Genomic DNA, 13,013 nt, shown 5'->3' on the forward strand with positions numbered 1-13,013 from the left:
ACTGCAACGACGACACAGCGCCCTTCTTTGAACCGAGGGACCACAAGGCCATTTTGACTGGCGGAGATGCCAACATCCCATCCTCAGCATCGTCATCCCCGGTCCCATTGTCCAGTAAATCTTCGCGCCGTTCCCGGAGGTCCAGTGCAGCATCCTCAGCATCCGATTTTAATCTGCGCCCAATTCTCAACTCGGTCTATGGCCAGGTAAGAGCCTTGCCAGATGAAGAGCCACAAAAGTTAATGATTTTGCTCTCAAGTGTCCATAAACACATTTATTTTAGTTCAGCATTCGTCTGAATTTAACTGAAGTTGACATACTTTTTTTTTTAAATTAGACTACACATGACTTCATAAAGAATCTGTAGACTACATAATTAGTATTGAAGCTGAATGACATAATTGTAGACCATCAGCCCTTAATAGCACCTGTGTAAGTGTACAGCATAGGCTATGGTCTATTGATGACAGGTGCATGATTTAACTGTCATGTTTTCCATTGTGTTCTGCAATCATCTTCATTAAATATCTCCCTGAGCCTTTGGGAAATCATTGGCATTAATTATAGATTTTAATCCAGTGTTAAGCTCTGGCAATTAACCGTGTGACTTTAGCACCACCTAACCAAAAGGTGGGATGACAGACCACAGTAAACCAAACGGTTTCTCTCAAACAATCAACATGTTGTATTCCTGCTGTACGTTCTTGTGACATTTTTTATGATTCATCAATAGAAACACACAAAATTAATTTAGTCTCCATCGATAATTAAAAGCTGAAAAGAGGTTGGCATATAATTTATTAAAAGAAAAAACTCTGAAGTGGTCACAAAAGATATTTGCATGTTTTGATATTTATTCATGAATTGATGAAAAGGTTGAGGCTATGATGATGATGGTTCATTACCCTTTGAAGGTTACTTGGAAGGGTTTCATCATGATAAAAGGTTGAAGAATGTGTTTAATTTCTATATTATGTTCTTTTCTGTGAATCAGGGTGGTAGTCACACCACATGTTCAGTATGAATTTGATCGTTCTTACAACTGTGATGGAGAGGATGAAAGAGGGAAAACACCAGTGACACATTTACACACATTACCAGATCACCTTAACAGACATGGCCTAACAGATCCTTGTATGTGACGGTTAGCATATGTGTGACAGGACAAACAAAATAGCTTTTTCAGCCCACTTATTGGCATAAAAAGATGGTTTGAATAGGTTTTTAATGCACTGCCTATCTTGCCCGCTCTCTCTCACCTCCTGTTTGTCTATATCTTCCCCTCTGTGACCTCGTCTCAATCGACAGACAGAGAGAGACAGAGTATTCATGTTTGGTGTATTATTATACAGACCCATCCTTCCCTTACTTTCTTGCACAGCCCCCTCCCCCCCACCCCCCTTTCTCAAACACAACCTCTCTCTTTTTCCACCCATCTCTGTGGTTATTGTCATTTTCACTCTAACTTCAGGTATTGAGCAGCTCACTTGTCTTTCCTCTGTACACATGGGTCACTGAATTCTGTGTTAGCCATCCTCTGCCCCAAATCATAGTCTCTCTTTGGAAAGTGCCTTTGTGGTCTTTTTAAATTCCTATATGAACACAATTTCTTAGCCATGGGGAACTGCATAAAATTACCTCTTAAAAATATCTCCAAGAAGGTAAGTTTATTTTTGGTCTGGTCTTTGAGGCACATGTGCTTCTTTTTCTCTAAATCCTTCCATTTTATGTCTTTGTCTGTTGTCATGTTTGACAGAGAAGTCGTATATTCCAAAGTTTGGTTTTGGGTGATCTTAGCAGTTATTGCTAAGGCTTCAGATATTTTACAGTTGATATCAACATGTTGGTCAAGTTTTCAGCCTACCAACAATTATATTTAATGCTTGATAAATAGTACAGCCTTACATATTTGAACAGTATTGACATATACCACAGTCTGCAGCTACGTTATAGAAATATAGAATTTATATAACATCTAAGTATAATCTAAATGTATAGGTGTGTATTTTAAACTAATGTATTTGGCAGTGTACAACCATACAGTAGTTCGACGTAACATTTGCTTTAATTGAGAACGAGCACATTTCTATGCTTTTCTATGTTCTCTTCTGTCCCACCGGGTTCTCTCATCCACTTGCTTTTCTCTCTCTCCTCCTGTGTGTGTTTACTCCAAGTCTGACAGTGTATAGATTTGAAGTGACAGTCTACACAATGAATCCAGTAAACTGTTATGATGAATGAATGGAAAGTTGGCCACACACTTTTTTATTGATGTGAAAACAGTTGTGTGCTATATGTCTCTGTCTCTCTTTCATTCTCAATCCACCCCTCTCTCTCCTTCTCAAACTCTTTCACACATTCTCTCTTACTCAGTCTATGTTTATCTCACTAAATTATTAAACATAGATTGATTAATTCATTAATTAATTAATAAGCCATGCACTGTAATACATGGGTTCATCTACTAAATCTAGTGTAAGTAAACACTTCATTGCATCTTTCATGACTTTGTCAGGCAACTGCACTGCATATGATAACTTATCTTGATAAAATATCACTTAAGTGAATGAGGAGGCTTGAGGCAGTGTTAACCCGAACCCTAAAGCTGTTGTTTATTCCATTAAGATGAGTGAAAAATTTTGACAGGTCAAAATATTGCACATCCGGCACACAACAACCATTATTGCATTGCAGTCGCCAATACACACATTCCTTCTCAATTTCATCTCTCTTGTCCATTCTGTCCCAAAGCTTCTGTGTGCTATGGGTCTCTAACACTGTCTCTGCCCCCCCTCCCCCCACCTGTACCTTCTTGGGCGTCCTGGATAAGATGCCCCAGGGTGATAAGAAGAGGCTCAGAGGGGTGCAGTGCTGTGAGGAGAGGGGCCAGGGAGGGAGTCAAGGGGCCAATCAGGAGTCCCTCTTGGCCCTTGCACAAAACTGCGCTCTCATGCACAACTTATTGGGGCAAGCCTGCATATTTGTGCGCAAGGGCCTGACTGATAGCAAGCAGGCTGTACATAAGTCTGGGCTGAAACACATATACTTTAAAGCAGTCAATAATTGAAATACTCTTAACACACGACAGTGACAAATTATACTGAAACAGAGCATAATCATAAGTGAAATAGTGCATCACGCTTTTACATCCTTTGTTTTTTGGATGTTGTATCTTGACTGATGTCAGGACAACATCTGGGGGAGTTTGACTGTTGAGACAGTCAGAGAGTATTCTCTCATGGATCCATAGATTTATGAATCATATGTTAGCATGGTTTGTTCGGTAAGATGATCTGGCAGAGTTGCTACTTTGGGTGAATTAACTGTGTCAGCGTTTCTGGTCAGACACAGTTCATAGGACCTGACATCACAGATGATTCTGTTTACACTGATCATTGCTCCTGCTGTTAACCCCTCAGTGTTCTGGAATATGTCTGTCTCCCATCTGTGCTCCATATCCTTTAAAGGTTGTTCTCATTGTAAGCTAGAGCTGTAAAAAGAACACTGTTACATTCTTTTGTGCACTCCAATGTGGCCTGTTTCCCGGTATACTCTGTCATTATGCAAGGTTTGTATCCGTGTATCTATTAATATGTTTGAAAACATTCCAGTAGCATCACACAGTACTATAAAGTGTTCTTCCCTTGTCTGAATTATACCAGTATCGACAGAAGATTGTCATGGAGGAAGTTTCTGGTTCACATTCAGAGGTCACTACAGCCATTGCCTTTGTGTTTTCTAGAGGTTTAATCTAATTATGAGATAAGATATCCTTATATGGAGCTTAATTTTACCAACGTGTCTAATTCTGATTTGGTCTACTAATACTGTCCCTTGTGTCTTTTTATCAGGATAGAGAGCTTAGACCTGAGGAGATAGACGGTAAGTTGTTTCAACCAACCTGTTTGTGTTTTTTTTGTCTACAGCGGAACTGTAACCTGCTCGGATTTTCACGTTCTTTCTGTTTCTGTTAACACTCCATAGAGTTGCGCGAGGCGTTTCAGGAGTTTGATAAGGACAAAGATGGTTTCATTGGATGCAAAGACCTTGGGAATTGTATGAGAACCATGGGATATATGCCCACTGAGATGGAGTTGATAGAACTGAGCCAACAGATCAACATGAACTGTAAGCATGTAGAAAACATTGCTGTTTCGTTTACATAGTAAAACATGTATTGACATTCATGCACCTTGCAAGTACATGCCCTTTTATTGTATCACATCCTTTTTGTTTTTCTGAAGTGGGGGGACATGTTGATTTCGAGGACTTTGTGGAGTTAATGGGTCCAAAACTTCTTGCTGAAACTGCAGACATGATTGGTGTGAAAGAGCTGAAGGATGCATTTAAAGAGGTAAGGAAATGACAGTGATAAAGAGAGATAGTTCTGTCTCGCTCAAGCCTCTTCTTGACCTCCCTCTGCTCTTCTCAGTTTGACACCAATGGGGATGGAGCGATTAGCACAGCAGAGCTCAGAGAGGCTATGAAGAAGTTGCTTGGCCAACAGGTGTGTTATGATACTGAAGCCCTCTACCAGAAATACAAATAAGACCAGAAGTGAAAATGACATTAAAAATAAAAAATATATATATATTATAGTAATTATATTACTGAAATTATTAATGATTGTATTCAATACTTTTTCTGATGTACTCAAATATGCCCATACATGTCTTATTCCAATACTGTAGGTTGGTAACAGGGATTTGGAGGATATCCTTAGGGATATTGATTTGAATGGGGATGGGCATGTTGACTTTGAAGGTAAGCCCCAATTTGTTTGGCACTTAAATGTTTTTTGTGTAATCATTCTTGATTGTGTAATAAAACCACCTTAAATGGGGTGACATTAAGTTAGTTAAAAAACACTGCAGGTGCAAATGGAATAATCTTCATACGAAGAAATTAAGAAAAAAAAATATTATTCATTTTCATTATATTCATTTTCATTTCATATTATTCAATCATTATATTTAAATTCTAAATCAGAAATCTCACTTCCTATTCTGGCAGAGTTTGTCCGAATGATGTCTCGCTGAGAGGGAGTGGATGGTATATACAACCTCAAGTTATTCATATTGAATGTGAACCTCCACGCTTCTGTCATCATCTACTGAGCCAAAAAGAGACATGCTTAAAAGTCTGAGCCATCTTTACCTGAGAAATACTGGAATCGCAGTCTTTACCTCTCTGGACACACTGACCCACGGACCCACTGTCCCATTGAGACAGAATCTACTGTAGCAGATTGACCCAGCTATGGGATCTGCACTTGAAACCATCTGTAACTGTCCAATGTTTTGTTTTGTTTTTTGGGAGGAAATGAGCAATAAGCAAACTACAATTGTGGGTCAAGTCTCAGAAATATCATTTCTTGCATTTCTTTATATTTCTTTCTCTTATGTTCTGCTTTTTTAAGAATATAATTAATAAAGTATTTGTATTATCTCGTTGTCTGCTTACACCTCCATCTTAGTTCTTTTCTGTGGTTTGCACTGACCCAGCAAAGGCACAACCCATAGTATGTGTCGCCTGCTGTTTTTATTTTATTTACATATTTAAATAGCAATATTAGAGTACGTGTTACCATGCAGATTATTCACCTTGCTATGAGTGAGAGAGCGAACAAATTGAATGAAGAATGAACATTTGTGTTTACATGGTTGAGGATGCAGTATTTTTACAGCAATGTTTTCAGCTGTATTTGTATTGCTTCTAGCCAACACATCCTGTAGGAAATCAAATGAAACGCTGCTGCTTCTTGAAGGTTATCTCTATGTGACCCGTGGTGCTAATCCAAAGACCCAGTGAGCAGCATTGCACCTAATTTCTTAAAATGGCTCCTGGCAGTTTATGAAATACTGTGATGTGCCATCCTAATTTGCATATTCCCTCTCATGAAAGTATGAGACAAAAGCATTACACATAAAGGCAATTTACATCTGACGCTATGAGGACGGAAGTTAACTTAAGGAGTACATTACACTCACATTTGTGTGTGTTGATTGACATTGTTGATGGTTGATTTGTACATGTTTGTTTACATCTGTATGGTTATTGGTATAGTTGGAAAAATTGTCTGCATGTTGTTTGTTTTTTTTATATTGAAGATATAAAATTGAAGAGATATTTTATGCTTCTTAATCAAATTGGAGAAATATTGTTTTTGTCTGTATAGTCAGCTGCAAATATGGATTGACCCCCAAAAAATCCTAACAAAAGGTTTCTCAGTGGTTTACAGTATTATCAGATGTACTTAAAAACATCCTAAAAGTTTACCAAAGTTTGACTCCAAGAAAGGCCCCATTTTCAAAATGGCGTCCGTCAGGTCCTTAAAATGACCATTACTCCTTCGTTATCCTCCTAAACCAGGAATACTGGTGCTTGATACATGTTTTGGCCATGTAATATTTTAATGAGCATATTTGCATGATAGATAAGTGATTACAAGTACAATTATATATTAAAGCAATTGGTTACAAGCATATTTATGCGAAAGTAAGTACAATTTTACTTAAGTAATTGCATATTTCTCCTTTCTCATATCGTTTTGCCTAGTGTTGGTGGTTTCTGTGGTTCATAACCATTCTTTTGATTCCAATAAAGAATAAATTCATTAGAACTGTGTGGTACTGTAAAATTAGTCAAAACAGGGGTGCCACCTTTCCAATCCACACCATGATCTGGAAGTAAACTCTTTGGCAGTGGTATTTGGTTGAGGACTCAGTTGGAGGCAGATGTTCTGGGGTAACAAATGATTTGGCTGTATAAATGTTCTTGCTAAAAAGGTTGTAGCGCAAAGAGTCAAGTGAATCGGTACTCTTTCTGCCAAAAAACACTGCTGCCTTGGTCCCATGGTCCTCTATGACAATCCTTGCTTGATGTGGGAGCAGAAACACATTTGCACAGGACTGGATGGTTGATTCACCATTCTCAAGTTTCTGGACTGCGGTCTGTTTGCCAACACAAAAAATGCGGGAAGTTGTATCACATCCTGTGAAGGCATGAATAAACAGCAACTGGGAACACAAGTCACTACCCAGGACGTTTTTCAACTCACTGATGTTGTACACTTTAGTTGCTTTGTAGAGGTAGTAGAGGATAGGAGAAGAATAAGTCTGTATCCTCCCCTATCAAGGTTGTGGGCTGATGTTCTGAGGCCTTGACTGCAGCTTTAACAATGTCCACGTCAGCATCACCTGATGCATTGATAACAGTGCAGCCCTTCTCCAGCTCCTCGGTCATAAGATTGATAAGTCCTTGTTTGTTGCAAGATCTGGAAAGAAAATCATCCTTTCTTCCCACAAACTCAGTCTCTGCATTGATGTTAACGATGGGGTGAGTGTCTCTGATGCGTATTGTCTTTAATGGAAGGACCTTCGCTATAACTTCAAAAACAACTGTTGCTTTACCATAATGGCGTATGGTAAAGTCTGCATATGACTGTGCAATGGCACCGTAACTGTCACCCTTTCCTTCGAACAGGGCTGCAGGAAATGAGCTCATAGCTCATTACATCTTCCAGTGAAAACTGTTCAGTTTTGACATGATCAGGAACCGTTGGAACAGCAAAGCAGGTTCAATGATTCAGTCTTGGGCAACTTTGATGGTGTTGCAAGACTGCGGGAAAATGACTGTTCCCAGGGAGGAGGGGTGGGGGGGGGGGGGGGTTTACGTAGTCAAGGATGAATTTTGTTTGAGCAAAATGGTATACACTGTGCTGCCAACAACATTTCAATGAGGCAAGCAATATCAAATGTCAGTATTCTCTTCCACCATCTTCTGAATTGCTGAAAATTGTGAATTTGGTTTTGTTGGGTTTAGTATAATGTCACCTATATACATCTAGGATGCATGTATTACCTTATTCAAATTGAAATGAGTGACCATTTTGGAGAGTTCACGTACAGGCCTCTGTTCAGGCTAATTCAGAATGAACTTTTACATTGAATGTCAAGTCTATGTTTTAGCACAAAAAGACTGTGTCCAAAAACACGTACTGAGTAGGAGTTACATGACATATGCTAAATCGTTTACATCTCTGGTTCACCCCAAACAAAGATAAAACCTTACAGTAATCTCACAAAATCATGTATTCCATAAGTATGTAATCATGTCAGTGCAATTTAGACAAGTCCAATGGATTCATAGACCCAGAAAACATGGGGTTAGACACCAAGACTACTTGGCTAGGTCAAATAACGAAGGAGTTAGGATATCTTAAGGGCTTCCAGCCCATCTTGGACGCCATCTTGAAAATTACACCTTTCTAGTGGTCAAACTTTGGTAAACTTTTAGTATGTTATTAAGGACACCTAATACTACAAAAACAGCTGAGAAACCTTTTGTTAGATTTTTTTAGGGTTAGGTGTGTTTTTTCATATATGCAGTGGCCTAGTAAGATTGGAGATACAGTAAGTGTTCATCTTTGCTATTTCTGTGCATGCCAAAGATACATTTAATTTGAATAAAAGCCATGTAGATCCATATTTTGAGTTTATATATCTCACTGTTGAATGAGTAATGTAAAATATGAAATGTGACTTACAATAAAAGGACAACTGCTATTATATATAATTCACTGAGTCCCCCATCACCTCCTTCTTTATTCCCATAAACTCATAAAACATTTTTTTTACAATGTTTACGCTGTGAATGTTTTACATACAATAATAACTACTTCCAGTGTGCCTTTGGTTCCGAGTCTGGCTAGTACAGGTTGGCATGGCAACTACTTCAGTCTACAAGTACACGAACATAGAGTCCGATATCTTGATATGAGCAAAAACATGTTTAAAAACATGTAGGGCACCACCTTGCGGTGGCTGGATTGAATTTAAATCAAACAAATGTACTTATGCCTATTTGCAATGGTTTTGTTAGTAGCTACCTAGCTTACTTGTCTAGCTAGACTACTACTGTGTACAGTAGGTCTAATATAACTAGCGCTAGTCTAGTCAGCTAGCACGACTGTAACTAGTCTACGTATAATAGATCTCATTAACAGTGGGAGCAACTGAGATGTAGCGAATTGTTCGCATGTCAATTTTGTGAGATGCCTACAACAATTACTGATTGCTGTTTTTTTAAGGTGTCAGTAACCTGTGACTGCAAAGAAAAAATTACTTTAGGCAACGGGTTTAAGACGTTACCATGACAACGTTTGGTTCATTCATTCTTTTGGTAAATCTAGAGCGCACCTCGTGAACGCGCTGCGTTGGACTCTCGTGATTGGACAATATTTTAAGACATACCAAACATCTACTTTGAGGGGTGTCGAGATAGATGTGGATTACAATCCGACTATGTTTAGGTATTTCGCTAAAATAACGATATATTTAATAATTCATATAGATTTATATAAGTAGTCTATTGATTGGTTATGCATTATCATTCAATAGTTCTACCAAGATACCGATTGTCAATCTATTTTTTACCTGTCATGAGATGAACTGTCAGTAGCTTAAACCACTTAAGAAAAAGGATATTTTGTAAAATATCTATATATTTAGGTCCATCAGACAGGATTCAAATTACATTGTAAGAATGCATATTTGTTATTCATCGATATGTTTCGTGATATTTGTATTTGTACATGTACATGAGTGGCTGGTTGGGGATATGCATTAGAATTAAAATAGAGAACTCCCCGCATGAGGAAACGTGTGTATCTGTCTTCCGCATTTTGCCAGCAGAACAACGTCCCTCTCAGTCAAACTTGACTACACCTGTAACATCAGCCCTATTCGTCTTCAGTTCATCAGTTTATGATTGATTTCGGATTACGTTTACTTTTGATCTAGCGAATACTTATGTTTAGAATAAAATATAATTATGCCAGTATTTTGATGTACTGTGTGATATTGATTATCACAGGCATGTGTAAAAGAATATAACAGAACCACAAATAGAGAATTGCAAGTATGCGCCGATTGGACAGATCTCATTTTGACTGACAAAACACAAAACTAGCACGTTCGGTCACACCTTCCTCACCAGCCGCTCCAGCAGCTTTCTATGCACATTGTATGAAGTCAACGTCAGTCAACCGCATTTGCTGTCAACGATTTCTGCACTTTAGATTGTAGAAGATTTTATATACATTTGCAGGACTAGGCAACAGAGGCAAGTTCCACTTTTAAGCAAAAACTAGTATTCTGCAGAATAGAAAGCAAATACAGGATAGATGAACTAATTCTGTCTGACAGGTATCGTTAGCAAGCCTGCTAGCCACTTCTAGCCAAGTGTGTTCCTAAATTACCAAATGGACAGACCAATGGGGCCAGTTATTTTGTCAATAATTCGTATTTCGTAGCAGTATTTGTCATTTTCATTGTAAATCTGTTAATGCAATGCTTAGTTGGTTCTTTGTGAATCATGGAATTAGCTAGAGCCTGCAAAAAGCTAGCTAGCTATATATATTTGACTGCCTTATCTAGGGAATAGTGGGAGGGTTTTGGCTATGTTGTCGTGTATATAGAGCTAGCTGGCTTGCAAGCTAGTTATGCCAGTCAGCTCACTGTCTCATTAACTATTGATGCCTTCCTTCACACAGAGTCATCGGACCAACTGGTGTGTGTTTGCTTGTCCAGCAGTGTATGGCAATGCGGCGGGTCACGGTGCCATTGGTCGCCGGGCTGGTCGCGGCAGTGGTGTCGCTGCTGGCTGAACAGTGTTGGGCCAACGGTGGGGGCCCTAGTCTAGCTGAACGAGTTATTTGGGCAGTAAATGCTGGCGGGGAAGCGCACACGGACATGCATGGTATTCATTACAAGAAAGATCCTTTGGAAGGAAAGGTTGGGAAAGGTAAGGACCATTTTTCATGTCAATTTCTTTCCTGCTGATTCCAGTTGGAAGTGTGTAGCTGAGGCATGATTTTTACTTCCGCATTTAAACCCAACCCATTGAAGAATCAGCATAGGGCTATCTATTGACCAGTCAACCGAAAACCTGACACGTGTGTAAACTCACGGTTTAAATCTTAGCTAAATTAATTCACTGTGCACATATGTTTTAAATAGCTTTGTTTTTGTGTGGTATGTAATGCGTTTGGGGTGCATGATGGACTTAAATGCCTTTTAATTTTCTATATTAATCTTTTTTTATTTCGCCCTAGCTTCAGATTATGGGTTACGATTGCCCATACTACGCTCTAGTCCAGAGGACCAGGTTCTCTATCAGACAGAGCGCTACAATGAGGATACATTTGGATATGAGGTGCCAATACGAGAGGAAGGGGACTATATACTTGTCATGAAGTATTCAGAGGTGTACTTTGCCCAGTCTCAACAGAAGGTACTGCAACTTTCTCTTCCCCAACTCAGTCTTAGTTCCTGTCATCAGATATCACATATAATTTTCTATGTTCTAAATTGTGTCCTGTCTGACGTTGTGATTTGATTAGGTATTTGATGTTCGTCTCAATGGCCATACGGTGGTGAATGACCTGGATATTTTTGAGAGGGTGGGTCACAGTACAGCTCATGACGAGATAGTCTCCTTCTCCATACACCGTGGAAAGTTGAGTGTTAAGGGGGGAGTGTCCACCTTCAATGGCAAGCTCAATGTGGAGTTTGTCAAGGTAAGTTACTTTAATTACACTGCATTTGACTTTTAATTCCCATATGAAAAACCACTGTATTTATTTCTTATATGAAGTGTATTCTAAAGACTTGGGGTCTAATTATTTTTAGACAGAGGGTTATGACCACACTCACTTCATTTTGACATGCCTCAATTCGTTATCTCAACTTTCAAGTGATAACCTGCCCTTCAATGTTTTTCAGGGTTATTATGACAACCCCAAGGTCTGTGCTCTCTACGTGATGAAGGGGACATTGGAGGGTGAGCATTAACATTCTCAAGGCACAGCAATATCCACTCTTATTTTACACCCATATCCCTACACAATTATCACTACACAATAATCCTTGCATTGGATGATACAAACTCAACCACATCTCCGGTTCATTCTTCACCTGCATTTTTTGTTGTTGTTGTTTTCCTCAAATTCAGATGTACCAAAACTGCAACCTCACCCTGGGCTGGAAAAACGTGAAGAGGAGGAAGAAGATGAGGAAGAACCCGAGGGAGGAGAGGAGGGCGGTAAGAAGACTGCCTCAGCAGCTCCTAAGTACAGGGTCCAGTCAGGACCCCGAACACCAAACCCATATGCTGCTGATAACAGCAGCCTCATGTTCCCTATCCTGGTGGCGTTCGGGGTGTTTATACCCACACTCTTCTGCCTTTGTCGACTGTGAGAACATGAGATGGAGGGGACAACAGGGGAGCCTGATGGACATGAGACTGTGAAGATTGGGGTTGGGGTGGGGGGGGGGGGGCAGGGGGTCAAAACAACAGTAGACACAGGAAAAGGCACGCAGACAAGAAAGAACAGAAGAGCCTTGGGAAGAATCTTTGTGACAGAGGACAAATGAGAGACAACTAAAATGGAATGCAGGGCAGACTGACTATGGAACGCCTTCCGCACTGACTGAAAGGTTGCGTAGAGAGAATACGATGAAGAGTTCATGTATGTGTGTTTTACATCTAGCACTCTGTTTGAACATGTTATATTTTACCGAACACAAGACATGAGTTTGGACTCCTCAACCCAGGACAGGATTATAACAGCATCACTGTGCTAAGGTTGATGAGTAGTTAATGAGCAACTGGCCACAGTCCCTCCTGTACAAACACATATGTTTTGATTTGTGTGCATTTCAATTTGATTGGGTGTGGTTTAATTGCAAAGAAAGAAAAGCTGCTATTCTGATCTACAGTAGATGCACTCAACATTTGGTTGAATATTTTTCAGTAGGTGATGACACCCCAAAAATGATAGATTTTCCTTTTTTTATGTAAAGGTTGGGAATTAATTTTGCTGGAGAAAGTTATGTAATGTAAGCTGTTAGTGGACATCGGATAAACAGTTGCCAATTTGGTAAGATAGTATTTAATTTTTTTCCCTCAGACATTCTAGTATTGTAGAAAGCTAAATTGATACAGATGCT

At 39.3% G+C, this 13,013-nt stretch overlaps 2 protein-coding genes across 3 annotated transcripts; both read left to right on the plus strand.

The window, feature by feature from the left end:
- The first annotated feature begins 1,616 nt into the window (after positions 1–1,616).
- cabp1a (calcium binding protein 1a) lies at positions 1,617–5,230 on the plus strand. Of its 2 annotated transcripts, none has more exons than XM_067231480.1 (7): positions 1,617–1,661; positions 3,852–3,882; positions 3,985–4,128; positions 4,245–4,354; positions 4,433–4,507; positions 4,692–4,764; positions 5,014–5,230. In XM_067231480.1, the coding sequence occupies exons 1-7, from the start codon at positions 1,617–1,619 to the stop codon at positions 5,037–5,039; spliced, it is 504 nt and encodes a 167-aa protein (XP_067087581.1). In that variant the 3' UTR covers positions 5,040–5,230. The 2 variants fall into 2 exon arrangements, with proteins under 2 accessions (XP_067087581.1, XP_067087579.1); XM_067231478.1 differs by lacking the exon at positions 1,617–1,661 and adding an exon at positions 2,951–3,016.
- A 5,335-nt stretch (positions 5,231–10,565) lies between these two features.
- mlec (malectin) lies at positions 10,566–12,313 on the plus strand. Its single transcript, XM_067231583.1, has 5 exons — positions 10,566–10,806; positions 11,117–11,295; positions 11,405–11,581; positions 11,787–11,844; positions 12,016–12,313. Exons 1-5 carry the CDS (start codon positions 10,599–10,601, stop codon positions 12,258–12,260), a joined length of 867 nt encoding a protein of 288 aa, XP_067087684.1. The 5' UTR covers positions 10,566–10,598; the 3' UTR covers positions 12,261–12,313.
- Positions 12,314–13,013: the final 700 nt, after the last annotated feature.

This window comes from Osmerus mordax, chromosome 28 (assembly GCF_038355195.1).
Source record: "Osmerus mordax isolate fOsmMor3 chromosome 28, fOsmMor3.pri, whole genome shotgun sequence".
NCBI lineage: Eukaryota > Metazoa > Chordata > Actinopteri > Osmeriformes > Osmeridae > Osmerus > Osmerus mordax.